General features: G+C 38.9%; 1 protein-coding gene across 2 annotated transcripts in view; it reads left to right on the top strand.

Annotated features, from left to right (window-relative positions):
- LOC123763673 (zwei Ig domain protein zig-8) overlaps nt 1-17211 on the top strand; it is a 61982-nt gene that overhangs the window by 29275 nt on the left and 15496 nt on the right. For both annotated transcript variants that reach the window (XM_069304320.1, XM_069304319.1), the window contains exon 3: nt 14844-14959. In XM_069304320.1, coding sequence (XP_069160421.1) covers nt 14872-14959 — 88 coding nt within the window. In that variant the 5' untranslated portion in view covers nt 14844-14871. The remainder of the gene's footprint in view (nt 1-14843; nt 14960-17211) is intronic.

Raw genomic sequence — 17211 nt, 5'->3', positions numbered from 1 at the left:
TTACATCAAAGCTGTCTCATGGACGTTGCCAAATTTGTTAATGTCACTAAATACGTGAAATTTGCAAACCCTAAAATAATAAAATAGTTGATAGCACTTCGAGACAGAATTATACAATAAAATGTGCACCCAACGTCTCGTGTCTGTACACTAAAAGTTTACTATATTCCTGGGCTAGGTTCAGGACTATAGTAGTCGAGCAGGTTGGTCAGTAAAGTTGTGTGGGGGCATTAATTGCCTTCCCGCGGATGACAGGCCTTAAGCCAAGCCCCAAACAAAAAGAGATATGTTGTATAATATTAATTTTCCACACTAAAATGCTAGTAAAAATTTCACTTCGTTTGTTGCTGGCGTAATGTAATATGTCTCAAACAAGTTTAATAAATGTGGAGGGAAAAAAGTCACATGACAAAGAGAATGTATACAGGAAATTTGGGTAATGTGCATTGTGAATTTGCCTATATGTACTTATCTATGTTTTAGAGGATCTAGTTTCAGTTCGTGTGGCCAACTTCTCAACCCCTAATTATCTGCTGTTGCAACAGGCAACACACATTACATCATTAGAGTAGTTAATGTCATTCGTGACTTAGTAATGATTCTACAATTTCGTATTATAAACCATCTAAGTTATTCTTAGATCATTGCAGAGATACTACTGCAATTCATCACTTTTGAAGCTTTAATTATAATTCCCCAGCAATTGGACTCGATCTTCAAACCTCCGGGAAAAGCTCACTCGTAGCTGGAAGACAATATAGGCTTATTCAAACACTTAGAACAAGTACCACTCTCAAAAAAGCAAATACTCATAAATGTTTGATAAAATTCAGTTGTGTTAGTTATCTATTCTATAATGTCAACAGGTCTCTCATTTACTTGCATTTCATGATCTCAGCCTGTGCCCTTACCTGCCTCTGTTAACATTCTCTGCTCTCATTACTTCATGACTTGAGGATAATGTAATGAAGAACAGAACTTCCTCAATGGCTGCTATCTTTTTATTTGAGACATTACCAAAGGTTTCTTGTACATATAGAAGACAGTGGAAGCTATTATTTTACCCTTCAGCTCAATAGTTTGATTTGAGAAATAATAATAATAATAATAATAATATTATATATATATATACATATATATTCGCATATATATATATATATATATATATATATATATATATATATATATATATATATATATATATATATATATATATATATATATATATATATATATATATATATATATATATCAACCACTCTGAATGGCGAGCTAAGATCGCGTCATTCCTAATTGGTCAATTCCAATATCATAGCTATCTAGGATATTTGTTAGTCCTTTATATTTTACTTTTAATGGAAAACTCCGGTGTCTCTACAAGTCTCCCTGAGTTCATTCACGAGTCTGAATTCATATACATAATAATGAACTTGGAAATGAATATGTATTTCTTTGGGGGAATATTAGACTGCGTAGCAGCCTTAGGATACATGTTGCAGAGTATTCGTTAATTCATCAGTTCTATTGATCTGATAAAACGCACATAATATGACGTCCTAACTTTTAACATTACCAGAAACGTACGAACCCCAGTAACCCACTTAACCTAACTCAACAATGCACAGAAAACTTAAATAATTGTGAGCCGTTGCTTTTTATAGTACTTTTGTAATTTGAACGTAATTTGTAATTTGTTGATGGTCATAACATACAAAATATGTGTTAACTGAGAGGACAGGATGATGTAATAAGGTTCATTAACGTCTTAGATTTGATAACGTTCGTGTGAAGCCCCGAGTGGTGTTTGGCTCTGATGCTTCACTACACAACTCTTTGGCTTCAATATACTGGTGTTAAGGAAGGCTTCTATTATTACCTCAGTAGTTCATTAGCGTACTTAGTATCGATCTTTGTTCCCATTTTCTGATTACCACATTCACAGTCTTTGACAGTGTTGTAGATGCCAATTAGTATTTTGTACAACGTGAGCATATGCTTTGTATCGTGAGTTTTCCAGTGACTCGAAGTTTAATTCCTTCTGTCAGTCCTCGTGCCTCATATTTGTTCCAGCTCTATGACCAGTCTAGTGCCGTACCACTGTTCTATTAGCAGCATCTTCCAGTGTAATTTTACACTTTGTACGTGAAGGTGTACAGTTCCAAAAGTGATTTTTAGCAGGTATCCCCCATTAGCTCACACGAATCAGCAAGTGGATGACACCAAATACGTTTTGTGTTTCTTCTCGCTGTTCACATAGTTTCTTCACTGTGCCACTTTGCATTTAGGTAATCAGGATCTAATTCATCCACTGGAGTATTTTGTCACTCCAGACTGTTTCTCCATTGTATTGGGTCACACTGTCAGAAATCTTCATACAGTCTACAAATATTTAGTCATGCACCCATATCCTGCTCTCTGACGTTACTGCTCCTGCTATGATATGCACGAGGCACTATTTACCATCACTGTACTAATAGTTACAATTTTATTGTGTTACTTTTTATGTACTAAAAATGATCTAATATCATTATCAATTGTCTGTTGGAGGCCAGACTGGGAAGAGGGGGAAGAATGGAAAGAAGGGAAGAAAGAGGAGAGTGGGGTGAGGGGAGAGAAGAGGAGGATAGGGAGAAGGGAAGAAATGGTGTTGATGGGAGGAAATGGGAGAGGGAATGAAAGGGAAGAGGGCTAGAGAGGCGGGAAAGTAGGTGAACAGGGGTTGAAAGGGATAGGTGGGAGGGATGAGGGGTAGGAAGGGGGAAAGAGGAGGAGGAGGAGGTATAGGGAGGTAGGGGACAGACAGACTATCCAAGGCATCACCGGGTTCCCCCTCCTAGTAAAAATATAAAGACATTATATCCTTCGGTCCTTCGACATTATTTCCTTCTCCATATCCTAGCTCATTTTTCCTCATATCCAAGCCCCTTGTCCTAATATCCCAACTCCTTATCATCATATACCACAACTATCTGAGTATCAGATAGTTGTGAGTGTGACTCGAGTTATTCTCACTTTACTATGACTTCCTTCTCATTCGCCTCACTATTCATATTCACTATCATAAGATTATCCGGTATATAGTCATATAGAATATGACTAATCTTACAGATCAAACGTTTCAGTGCACCCCATTTGGAAGACGATTAATTTATTTATTTGCCTGCATTTTTTGGCAAGTTGGGTCATTACGTATAGTTTTTCTCTGAGTTTTTCTCTTTTTAATGTGTTTGTTCTGACCGGCTTATTGGCCCCTCTATTTTTTATGCATCTGTTGAAGTGATGGCTCCAAGAGTTCTTGGTTATTGGATGTGGCGTTTTTGCCTTCCACGTCCCTGTAATTTAAGGGGATCCCTGATGGCCCAGGTTGCGTACCTCTTGATGAAGGCATCTAAGACACAAGGACCTGTTCTAACACCCTTCAGGGAAATGACTGTATCGGTTCTGCAACCGATACATTACTTTCCATGAAGCCTACAGTTATCTAGGTAATCTCTGACGTATTACTCTATGTTCATTGTGTTATTTAGTTCATACGTACATTAAAGTGACTTCACTTTGTGTCCTTTCTGTTATTATTTTGTTCTTGAATTACTTGTTTTTGTTATAATTTTTCAGATATTTCATTTCGTCTCCATATGATCATATTCTCAGTGGATTGACAACAACTGAGGCACATCTCACCCTCTCTTCCTGTATATGACGATGTATTCTAGAACCACTTTCGTATGGAGCTTTACCCTTTAGTTCTGAGCCCTCAGGTCTTCACTGTGTTCCCATCTATTTTCATTAACGTCTTTTGAACGGTCAGTTGGCTTCTGTTATATCTCCGTTCCTCCTACTCCTGACCTCGAGGTATGCGGTGTTGGGGAGGGTAGTTGATCGTCAGAGACAACTACATGGTAGAGATGGATGGGTACAATGGTAGGGGCGTGGTGTTAAGTCAGATGGATGGGAATAGAGCATGTGAGAGGCGTGGGAATAACTGGGATAGAGAGGCTTGGTGGATAGTTGTGGCGTGGGGTTAAGACGGGTGAATTGAGGTAGTTGATTGATGGTAGGGGCGTGAGGTTAGGCGTTATGGTAGGGGTTGGTGGATGGGAGGAGGCTTGGCATATTGAGGATCAAAGAGTTTGGCAGGGATGAGGGATGGAGGCGCTCTCAGATGAGGTCCTTGTGAGAGCGGACCACATACGTCAATATCTCATATCTACACAACAGGAGGATTACATTCTTATCCAGATAACTTATCTCTGTCTAATTTGTCCATTAACCAGAGGATTTTAGTTTTAGATAATCATGTCTTCTATGGTTTTTCTATTTACTGGACCTCATGTTTCTCTGTACACTGTAGGAATCACTGTAGGAATCTCTCTCTCTCTCACTCTCTCTCTCCACGGCGGGTTGAGTGCTTTACGTATTAGAATTTGTATATAAGGTATTGCATTTGTTCTCTAAATGCTATATTATTAATCCTCAGTTTACGCTTTGATATCAAAATAACAATCCTCTGCAGGTATCGATTTTGAAAGGAATATTAAAGAAAAAAATATATGAGTGATGTTTTCGGTTCTCCATTTGCGTCAGGTACGTGAGCGACGCTCACAATTATTTTTTGTTTGCAAAAATATATTTGGCATTTCCTGTCGGACACTGTGGCGCTTTGGCCCTGGTGCTTGTGGTTGTGGAGGGGTGAATGGTTGTGGTGGGGTGAATGGTTGTGGTGGGTGAATGGTTGTGGTGGGTGAATGGTTGTGGAAGAGTGAATGGTTGTGGTGGGTGAATGCTTGTGGAAGAGTGAATGGTTGTGGTGGGTGAATGCTTGTGGAAGAGTGAATGGTTGTGGTGGGTGAATGCTTGTGGAAGAGTGAATGGTTGTGGTGGGTGAATGCTTGTGGAAGAGTGAATGGTTGTGGTGGGTGAATGCTTGTGGAAGAGTGAATGGTTGTGGTGAGTGAATGGTTGTGGAAGAGTGAATGGTTGTGGCGGGTGAATGCTTGTGGAAGAGTGAATGCTTGTGGTGAGGGTGAATGTTTGTTGTGTAGTGAATTGCTATGATGGGGTAACTGTTTATAAGTGGATTGTTGCCTCTGGAATCCTTTCTTTTTATAGTGTATTGTTGGGTCGGTAACAAGAGCTGCAGAATAATGAGAATAACGGGGGCTGGACACCTTTCCTCCTAACTCACCTATCATTCTTCATTAACTTTAAAATTACATCCGTCGTACATCAGACGAGCCTCATCACAGAACCCAATACCGCTGTTTAATATGTCGTATGAAAATGACTTGGAGAACCGAGAATAAATAATGTGCAGAGGTCCAGTAGGCAGGTATGAGTTAGCAGCACCACACTCTCACAGGCCTGAGCCTTGCAAATCTGTGTTGCAATGAATCTGTGTTGCAAAATGTTCTCAACAAATCCATAAAAGTTTTAATTTTGCTTTTTGTTTAAACAATAAACGATTTTAATAACACCCACATTGTTGTATGCAGTAGTGTATGAAACTAGTGAGAATATTGCAGTTTGTGGCTTTGATCCTTTACAAGCACAAACACACACATACAACTGTGTGTGTGTGTGTGTATGAGTATGTGTGTGTGTGTGTGTGTGTGTGTGTGTGTGTGTGTGTGTGTGTGTGTGTGTGTGTGTGTGTGTGTGTGTGTGTGTGTGTGTGTGTGTGTGTGGTATGTGTGGTGTGTGTTTGTGTAATGTATGTACTAGTCTTCCTCTACCACTTCTTTTGTTAAAAAATTCCATTTATATACAAGACTTGCTCATTTGAAATTCCTTTTGATATCTCTGTGCCTTGTATGTCTTTTCAGTATCCTCAGTCCCTCCTTCCCCTACCCTATATCCCTCCATCTCTACCCTCCATCTTTCCTTCCTTCTCTCCTCAATCCTTCCTGCAGTTCCCTCCTCCCTCCCTACCCTTAATCCCTCCTCTCCTATCCTCCATCACCTCTCCCCCTAACCCCATATCCTCCTCCTCTTCCCTCCATCCTCTATCCCTCAATCTCTCTCCCCTCCTCCCCCTACCCTCCATCCCTTCTCTCCTATCCCACATCTTTGGCCATTTTACATTTATCATGAAGCAGGTCGACACAAGCTGGCACTGAACTCAGTAATTTCTTCAATATTTTATGCCTGATAAAGGAGCAGCGTCACCAAGGGGGGAGCGTGTGACCCCTCTCTCTCTCCCCATCGGGTCGACGGGGCAGAAAATAACGCATGAAGTAAATTGTTTAGTCTCGGAGACGGGAGGTACAACGGGCATATGTTGTCCGCACCCTCTGGTTATTTCAGGGTGTTGGGTTGACGCAAGGGGGTGACCTGTTGTATTTCAGGGTGTTGGGTTGAAGCAGAGGGGTGACCTGTTGTATTTCAGGGTGTTGGGTTGACGTAAGGGGGTGACTTGTTGTACTTCAGGGTGTTAGGTTGAAGCAAGGGGTGACCCTGTTGTATTTCAGGGTGTTGGGTTGAAGCAAGGGGTGACCCTGTTGTATTTCAGGGTGTTAGGTTGAAGCAAGGGGTGACCTGTTGTATTTCAGGGTGTTGGGTTGAAGCAAGGGGTGACCCTGTTGTATTTCAGGGTGTTAGGTTGAAGCAAGGGGTGACCTGTTGTATTTCAGGGTGTTAGGTTGAAGCAAGGGGTGACCTATTGTATTTCAGGGTGTTGGGTTGAAGCAAGGGGTGACCCTGTTGTATTTCAGGGTTTTGGGTTGAAGCAAGGGGTGACCTGTTGTATTTCAGGGTGTTTGGTTGAAGCAAAGGGTGACCTGTTGTATTTCAGGGTGTTGGGTTGAAACAAGGGCTGGCCTGCTGTATTTTGCCTCTGTTTCACTTATCATATAATCTGTTTTATGTCTTTAAAATGCCTTAACCAAGCTTAATATTTGTCTTCCTATGCCATATACGTCTACTTTCCTATTTAATATCTTGTTCAGAAAAATGTTTAAAATCTCAAATAAGGTCAAAGTAAACAAAACGCTATTTTGAAACACTGCTGCTTCGAATACTTTTGAGTAGAATAAAATTCGATTTGAAACATATGAACGCCCACCACTGAATCCATGATATTAGTTATTAAATAAAATGACACTTTTCCATGGTGATTATAGCTTACAGCAATTTCTATCACAGTTTGCTATTAATGCAGCAATTTCATCACAGCTGATGTTGGGTTAGAGTTTGCATGGATGGTACAACTCTGGTCTTATGAGTTGACACTACGTGAGTGTTCCTCCACACTCCAGGGGCAACTCTACAATTAAATGATTTATTCAAGAGGTTTGTTAATGAGCTGTTCAGCTGTTCCTCGCCATTGTGTCGGGTGACTTATCTTACTTCATAGTTCGATGTATTTTAAAAATCTAAATGTATTTGTTCTCTTCCTCAATAAACAATGTATACTCTGGATGTAGTGTATAGTTATTCGATAGTAAACACTGAAATGTAGTATGTGTTGTGGATGTTATAAGTATATTCGTAATATTAAATTCAATGACCTGAATCTGATTTATTTTTGTAGTAATTTATTATGCACGCTATACCCACGCCGTGGGCGGGGGTTGATCGGGTTACAGAGTTGTTTAATAGGTTCAGGAACTGAATCTCACATTTTGTTTGGCTAAACAATTGACTATTTTGTGAATCTAGTTCCAAAATCTAGTTACAAAGTTTTCTTCAGGCTTGTCTTCTATTTTATTTTAATTCTTCATTTTATTATTATCATTATTTTTACTCTCATACTTATACTAATCAAAAACTTTATTTTTCTTCCCTATTGCGTTCCCTATGCGTTCATTTGTTTTTATTTTTGCTTTTTCATATGTTACTTTGACCTTACTTCATATGATATTTGTTCCTAAAGTCTGTTAAATAAGAATCTTTAATTCCCTGGTCATCCATTTGCAGTTAAAATGGTTTGATACCATCACGAAATCTTTGTTTCATGACTTCATTCCACAATACTGTAAAAAGTGCTCTAATTTACGTCTACGATACCCTATCATAATTTCCAGACCACGTAATTTATACCTATGATCAGTATAGGCTGCATTATAAGATAGAAACTTTCAGTTCTGAAAATGTCCTAATTTTTTGTCAAATATTTTTTTGATTATGAACATTATTTCCATATTTGCGCTCAACTTCGATAAGCTTAACAATACTGTTTACACACAGAAATCACAATAGCTTGATGCATCAAATGAACTTGTGGATTTGTTCATATAACAATATTGTCTTTGTTAGCTAAGAACAAATCCTGAATACTGTTCTTTCGTTTTGGCTCAGAGATGAGATGTTTAAGGACGACCTCCTGAAACTCCTCAGAAAGCCATAGAGACAGTTTCTAAAATTATAATATCACTACAAGGTGCATACAGATGCCGGAGTGGCAGGGAAGGAATGGGCTGCATTGAGATTAGAACTCAGTGCAACCCGTCCCTGAAGGTTGAAACTTCATTAAATCAGCCCCAGCTGTATTGCGCAGTTTACGGATAATTAGCATGATCAACTCCAGACGTGTTGCACACTGGTTAAAATATGCGTCTGACTAAAAACGTTCGAATCCAGCTAACCTCTCAAGGTCGACACTCAGAAAATGCCAATAATACATAGCTTAAATGTTTAATAAATCCTGCAATTTGAGAGGAATTAGAGCCTCAAGAGTCATCGAGTGCAGTGAAACGCTCATAGTGCGCCTTCACAGTGATCAGCTCTAAGACATAATATATTTGTTAATGATCTCCCAGAGGAGACAGACTGCTATTTGCCAATGTATTCTAATGATGCAATACTAATGATATGCAAAACCAAATTGGAGAATGTCTCAAGGTATGCAGCTTAACTAGTCCTAGGGCTCAAAGTTTTGAAGAACGATAAAAGTCTAAAGAAATTAAATATCACCTCACTTCAAGATAAAAGATACAGTGGTACTATGTTCACCACATCAAAATTCTTAGGAGATTTACAATGGCAGACTATTTGGCAATGGTGATAAACAAACAATGCGACCCATCTGTTAAATAAGTACATAAAAGGACCAGTGGAACTACTTGTTTTCGGTGTCAAAATAGTAAACATAGGGAAAAAACTAGTACGTGCAGCGGTGGAAACAAAATTAATGAATATTTTCAAATGAAGCTATATTACTGCCCAGACTGTTCTCAAAATTGTTTCCTAATGAATAAAAGGAGTGGAGTGATTGAAGAGCAAAGCTCAACCCTTGCAAGGAAAAGATGACTGCACTGAAACGAGGGAGCGTTTGCTGACGATACTAAGCTATAAAGACGAATCAGACCATTGTAAGATTACGATACATTGCAAGACGACCAAAGAGACATTCTCAGGAGATGACTACTAGAATTTGACCCCTGACAAATGCAAGGTTATAAAGGTAGAAATTGGAGCAACAAAGCCACCATTACAGTACAGAGAGAAGGGATAGCAACTTCCCTCTTTCAAAATGATAACATTTAGATTATTCATAACCCTAGCTCTAACACCAGAGGCACACATCAGCAGAATAGAGAAGGAAGCATGAGCCATACTGGCAAACGTCCGCTTATCCTCCAGAAACTTTGACAAAGATCCTCTCTGAGCGTGTATGAAGTTTATGACCTGTAAATGATAGGACCAAGTTAGACAGTGAAGTTATGAAGACATTTTAATGCACAGTTTTATGTATAAATATCATTATAAAATAGTGTAAAGGTGACTGCATTAAGACCACTAATGTTTGAAATGCAAGACTTAACAAAAGATGTCCAGCCCTGCAAGCAAAAGTTGGTGAGTATAATAGGAGAGGTTATCATATCTCACCTATTGTACTCACGTTGCAAGCACGACTTGATAATGCTCCGTCTTGGACCCTTATCAAGTCGAGTTCACACACACACACACATATGAATGCATATTATATATATATATGTCGTACCTAGTAGCCAGAACGCACTTCTCAGCCTACTATGCAAGGCCCGATTTGCCTAATAAGCCAAGTTTTCATGAAATAATGTTTTTTCGGCTACCTAACCTACCTAACCTAACCTAACCTAACTTTTTCGGCTACCTAACCTAACCTAACCTATAAAGATAGGTTAGGTTAGGTTAGGTAGGGTTGGTTAGGTTCGGTCATATATCTACGTTAATTTTAACTCCAATAAAAAAAAAATTACCTCATTCATAATGAAATGGGTAGCTTTATCATTTCATAAGAAAAAACTTAGAGAAAATATATTAATTCATGAAAACTTGGCTTATTAGGCAAATCGGGCCTTGCATAGTAGGCTGACAAGTGCGTTCTGGCTACTAGGTACGACATATATATATATATATATATATATATATATATATATATATATATATATATATATATATATATATATATATATATATATATATATATATATATATATATAATTTAAACGTTCCAATTCCGGAGATCTACGAGTCAGGTTACTGCGTCGTTTTCGTTCTGGAGTTGTATTTTATTGTCTGTGTGTGAAGCCTCGTAAGAGCGTGAAGTGATCTCATGGGAAGCGTGGAGTGTCAGGCTTTATGGCTTTGGTCTCCGTTTCGTGTGTGTGATCCCGACGGGTTCCCCACCTGAGTGATTCCCAGCGCCCCAGGCACAGCTTGGCGCATGCTAAGCTCAAGGTAAAAAACAGAAAGGCTTCTTCTCCTTGCCAGCGTGTGAAATTCTAGCAACATATACACCTGAATCAACGGCTCGCTTTCCTCCTGGTCTTGACAACGGAATTATTTCATGAGAGATTGCATGGTAAACGTTATTCTGCTCTTGCTATGAAAGTTGCAGGAGAGAGAGAGAGAGGGAGAGAGAGAGAGAGAGAGAGAGAGAGAGAGAGAGAGAGAGAGAGAGAGAGAGAGAGAGAGAGAGAGAGAGAGAGAGAGAGAGAGAGAGAGAGAGAGGAAGAGAAAAGACAGTGACGAGATAATTTTTCATCCAAATCTCCCATGCAAAAAGATAATTAAATTGCTCCAGATATACTGTAGAGGAAAGAAAAATTCACTTTTTTCTTTTAATGGAAAATAACTTTGTTATCCAATAAGTATCATAATTGAATAACAAAGGAAACAGGAGTTGTTTTAGATTCAGCGACTCGGAACAAAAAAGTTCCAAGTAGCACGGGCTATGGTAAGCCCGTAATGGACTTACCTGGCACAGGAGCGGGGCTGTAAAAACAGGAGTTGTTGTTGTTTCAGATTTAGCTACTCAGAACGAAGTGTCCATGTAGCACGGGCTATGGCGAGCCCGTAAAAACAGGAGAGAACATATCGGATTTATACTGCTGGGAGGTTAGGTACATACCCATAGGTGAGGAGTAAGAGGCATGGGTCTATAACCAATACTTACTAAGATTATTCTGGTGTAGTAGGCAAGGCGTTGATAACAGGGATGTTATTGTTGGCATGTTTATGTTCCGATCACGTTCTCACTCTCATAATGGGTAGAGCCAATAATTATGTTATTTGAGTATTTATGCTGGGATGTTCAACTTTTATGTGAAGGGCTTGAAGATTTTGTAATCTTCTTACATATTGGGTTTTGTCTACTATGTAGGCGTTTTTATTTTATTTATTGAATATATAAAATACGTGTGTCATTATGTGACACACGTATTTTATGTGTGTGTCTGTCTGTCTGTCTGTCTGTCTGCCTGCCTGCCTGCCCGCCCGACACGGTTCCTGAACCATCTCTCTCACTGTCCATGCCAGTCACTACGACCCGGTTCAATTGCTGAAGATGTGATGCGAGATTATCTTATGTGATATTTATACTGTCATCAAGAACATTTGTATGTATATAACCTCATAATTTTTAGCCCCGACTAATTCTCCAGTATAATCGCAGTTATGTGGAGGTTAATATATGCAAAGCAAGAGAATATTAGCATAAATGGTGGCAGGAGATGAATGATATTTGCTAAATTCTCATCTGTGCCTCCTGCAGCTTCCGGACCGCCTCTATTGAAATACCAGAACTGTGACCAATGTCGCCCATGAACAATAGTGCCAGCAAGTGCCAATTTAAGACTAAATGGCACTGTGGTTGTTATGTGCTTCGCAGCTCTTTAATACCCGGAATTGGATTGAGAAACAATTAAACAGGAGTAGAGATTGTTCGATTTACAAACAGCAAAGAGAAAAGGTCAGTGCTGATTTGCTCAAAGCAGTTATCTGATAATGGGCAGAATATTTACTGTATAAAAGTTCAGTATATAAATACATTAATCTGAAACCGATAATCTTTGACTTCATGCTGCTGACTTTTAACCAATATTGCTAAAGGATAATGCATTTCTTATGGAACTTTTTGTTATACTGACGTATAAATAAAATTAATTCACTAGTTTGGTTGGCAGAAAAATATTAAGTTAATTGCTGAATGGCCTCCTGGATTTTGACCTAGCTGGCATGATCTTTACTAAGTTAGGCTCGCGCCCTTCCTACATCCAGTGAACATATGCGAAATAGTGTTCATGGAATCACAGTGTTGAGGATAGGTTAAAAAAAATGTAATTTTTGCTTGCTAATCCTATTTAATCACTATTTTTTGTTGTATGCAAGCAATACATAGGTTGCATCCTAGCTATATCAATAAGAATTTATACTTGTTTGTCCAAGGTTAGAGGCCAGACGCTTCGAGTTAGCATTACCTAACTTTGCAAGGAGAATGGTCTGCGGTATGGTATAGACATAGGCTGGTTGGGATCGCAAGAACTCAAAGGGGAACGGCATTGCTGGCTTACGTTCTGACCCCCACGACGATGTTTAGCACTGCCCAGTGGTTATCTATTTACCTAGCTAAATATTTTGAAAAATCGTAAAGTATTAATAGTAATATACACCCTTATTCAGTGATATTGTTCAAGGAGTATTGATATTGCTATTTCAAATCTACTACCTTAATGCATTAAACTTTACAACCAAAATGATTTATTAAATAATCACTGGAATGATTCTAGATTTGGACTTAAGACTTGGGATGAAAGCCCTGACTAACGTGGCTGACTGGTCTCACATCTCTCTCACTTGAACTATTACTCAACCTTAAATACAATATCTGAGCTGTTAAACCAAGCTAAATCCATCGAACATCGGCTCAAAAAAGACCTATGACCTCTAGACAAAAATATTTGTTTAATCTGTCAGCAGATTCCTTGAACAAATCCATTTACAGATTGCTAACCTCGCCAAGGAAACAATTAGTTTTGCCTGAGGCAGCAGGCCCTCGCCTCTCACCGTTTCTACAGCAACAGTTTTCTGTTTCTAGTTCAAATGTTCCCTGTCGTCGACTGCTTCTGCACAGCACCGCGTAAGTTGCTGACAACACATTTCGTAACTACTAAGTAAACTCTCGGACGTCTCCCTATCTTCTCAAAAGCATAGGCTTTACTGATGTGACTTCTACTGATTTTCTCATTGATACATCACGTTAATGTGACTTCTCTGTGTTTGCTGATGATAGCCTATATGTAAATGGGTAAGACGTCATTAAATATATCTGTTGAGTTTAGAGACATGATCGTCGTTTAATACACTGATCTCGCTCCCTTGGAGAGAGCACGAAAAATTTCCAGTTTAAACTAATACAGTTTACTTTGCGCCTATTATCCTTTAGTTTATTTTTGTTTTGCGTTCTCGCTCTTCACCTCACATATCTACTTCATTTGTTGAGAATTTCTCTACCACTCTTTTGTTACATGACTTTACAACGGTCGTCACCGTCGTGGTCGAAACGTCGTCACTTCCTATATTTTCAGGTGTGTGGGTCGGGTGTGTAATGTTCAGCCCTGTTATTGTATTTTACTGCCTGCAATTGTTTTCTATTTATTGTTGATTTTCTACATTCAGCTTTATCTTTATTGAACTTTCTGATATTTTTCTTATCTATGTTTTCCTATATCATCCTTTTATTAAACATATTCTCTCCCAAGTCTAATAAATTAAAAGCACAATTCTTTATTGCTTGGGTTTGAGAAGAACAATGGCGACAAAAACAATAACAGACATGTTTTATAAGCCAAATGGCCTCGGATCTTGCCTTTGTTCCTGGTCCTAAACCAAGAGACTCTTCCTGCCAGAGGCACTTTACCTGATGCAAGGCGACCACACGAGCGCATGTGATTGAATATAAAACTTCCTCGATTACTAGTTTGGAGGACAGAAGGAAGGAAGAAAGGAGGTTGAAAGACACGAAAGGCGGGATGGGGAGGAGGTGGTAATGGGGGTGACTGTGGTAGATGGAGAAGGAAAAAGGAGGTAATGGGGCTGGATGTGGTAGATGGGGGGAGGTAGATTGGCTACGGTAGATTGACAAGACAAATCACAAACTTTCACTACCATTAAAATATTAACTAAAATTAAAATATATATTTTCATAGCCTGTGGAGAAAAAGACCTATATAGAGGTCAGGAAACTTGGCAATGCACGTTCCGGATTTTTGTTGTTTCCTGTTTCTCGGTGATGTGGAATAACTATATTGTTTTGCTCAAAGTTTGCATTTCAAATTAGTAATATGGAATTTATCTGGTTCAATCTACCTTCTATTCATGCAGGTTTGTTTTCAAACACACCTAAATCTATATCTTCATTTTTGTCCACATAATCATTGCCATTCTTTAGCCACTCTTTACTGAAGATTCTTAAGTCGTTTATATATTTATATCACACACTGCTTTCTCATCATCAGTCACCCCCCCCTCACTCGACCATCCTAGCCCCCGTCACTTGACCATCCTAGCCCCCCTCACTCGATCATCCTAGCCCCCTCACTCAATTCAGCCCAGTAATAACGTGCTTGGTGTGTGTATTTCAGAGGGCGGGGGTGCAAGAGGGCTGGAGACATGACCATCACAGGCTGTACGACGTCGCTCTCAGTCTCTCTCCTGGCCACCACTGTCATACTAGTCTCCAGTCTGGCCCTGGCTAACGGTAAGACCAACTGATTACAGCATATGTGTTGCCTCAGTACTGATACACAAAATATAAACCAACACTCATAAAGAGAGAGAAAAGCTGGGAAGAAAAATGGGCACTGAAGACATTACTGAAACTTCTGTAATGTTTTAATAACGAATATTTAAGACATTACGTCTTCGTCTTATTTTAAGATTTAAATAAAACAAATCTTATTTAAATTGAAATAAATAAAACTTTAATCTTATTTAAATTTAAATAGATAAAACTTAAAATTTCATTGAAATTTCAATTCATCATACAGCCCAGGTTGGTCCTTCGTCTCAATGTCGTCCCATAATTTCCTCTCCGCTTCCTTCCTGACCAGGATTTATTTATTTCCGTCTCTCTTTAGTGCATCTCTATTGTCTTGTGTTCTTAGCTCTCTGTACAATGGAAAATGTTCATGAAAAAAAAGAGAAAAAAATATGAGGCTGACTTACTGTAGTTGAACAAATCCACAAGGGCCGTGACGAGGATTCGAACCTGCGTCCGAGAGCATCCCAGACGCTGCCTTAATTCGACTGAGCTACTGAGGCTGAGCTTAAGGCAGCGTATGGGATGCTCTCGAGCGCAGGTTCGAATCCTCGTCACGGCCGTTGTGGATTTGTTCATTTGATGCATCACGCAATTGGGATTTCTGTGTGGTACTGTAGTTGACCTTGTGCTCACACACCATCCAGGAGGCGAGACCAATGACCACTACATATTGGTCTTTGGATGCATAGTTCAAATGAAAGACAGAGCAAGAGGGGCAACGTGATTTGATAACAAAAAACTAGCATACTGATTAGGGAAAAAATGTTAGATAAAATTTTTTTTCTTCAAAGTATAGCAGTAGGGGAATTGAGAAGCATATCTGTTCTCAAGATAAATTCATCCTAAAACTAAGGGGACTGGTTTAACAACAGCGTCTTGAAGAAGAAAAGTTCAGGAGGAGAGTTATGAAGAGGCACAGGGAGAGTAGAAGCATAAAAGCGTGAAATACTTGGCATAAAGATCCAGGTAGGATTTAAACTATGATCCGAGTACATGCAGATGTAAATGACAGGACAACATTGAGTTAGAAACTAAAAAACCTGGCTGTAATTGGCAGTGAGGAAACATCTTGATGATCTAGATGTGAAGAAGACCTTAGGACCCAAGAATTTTCACGTAAAGGTTTTACCTAACCATAAGCATATGACTCTTTACCAACCCAGTTAACCTATCAAGCCAGTACCTATTACTACAAGACCCTTAAGAAATAGGGTGCAAAGTAGTACGGCAGTTGGTTCATCAATGACATGACCCATTATAAATTCACTCAAACCGAGTAAGGAAACAGATCACATAATTTCCTGAACTTCTTAATGTTTCTGTACGATGACCGGATAAATCATTCTAAAACCCGAATTAAAAAATAACACTTAATATGTACATACGATGATGAGCTAATTGGGCAGTTCCACTTCCACATTTAATATTCACTTATACAATTACAAAAATTAAACCACATAAAGCTGATATATCTGTGAGAAAATAACTGGAACCGGACGGGCATCGAACCAGCGTCCTGGTTATATAACTTTAAGCAAGGCGTGATCCAGTGGATCAAGGCACGCGTCTGGAGGAGTCTCCAGGACCTTGCTTCCATCTCCATCCCTTCCATCCCCTTGTTATATGATCTATTTATTTAATGACCACATATGTGGTCTTATTTAGATTTGATATATGTTATATGATTATATTTAGACTAATATGCATCCGACCTAAACAATTTGAGAATATATTTTGACATTATGCTTCAAGTTATTTATACCTGTATTGAAAGTTAAATGTTTGATATAGAAATGAGAGCGCCAGCCAGCATTGGCAGCAGTCAAGTATCTTGCCAAAGTAACATTTCTTCAGGTCAGCATCGGTCATTACAAAATAACAAGAAATTACTCTTAATGAAACGTCTCGAAATCAGAGTCTAAACACAAACCTCCGCGAAGCTGCATAAATTCTACTTAAGGTTCTATGTTCGGTCGCTTCTATAAAAAAGGTTAAAATTGAGGGCCATCATGTGTGAGGATGATTAGCTGGAGAACACAACCTCTTAGCGAACCACCTTACAAAATCTATAATGCCTCAGGGGAGATGGGAGAACTACCAGATTGCTGGAAGACAGCTAATATCATAACTATGCACATATTTGTATTGGAATAAATAAACAACAGACCTGTGGAAATAAGTGGAAATAA

The sequence above is a fragment of the Procambarus clarkii genome, chromosome 52, assembly GCF_040958095.1.
Source record: "Procambarus clarkii isolate CNS0578487 chromosome 52, FALCON_Pclarkii_2.0, whole genome shotgun sequence".
In the NCBI taxonomy this organism is placed as follows: Eukaryota; Metazoa; Arthropoda; class Malacostraca; order Decapoda; family Cambaridae; genus Procambarus; species Procambarus clarkii.
Note: the sequence above shows the minus strand (reverse complement) of the source record. Positions and strands in the feature narration are given on the sequence as shown.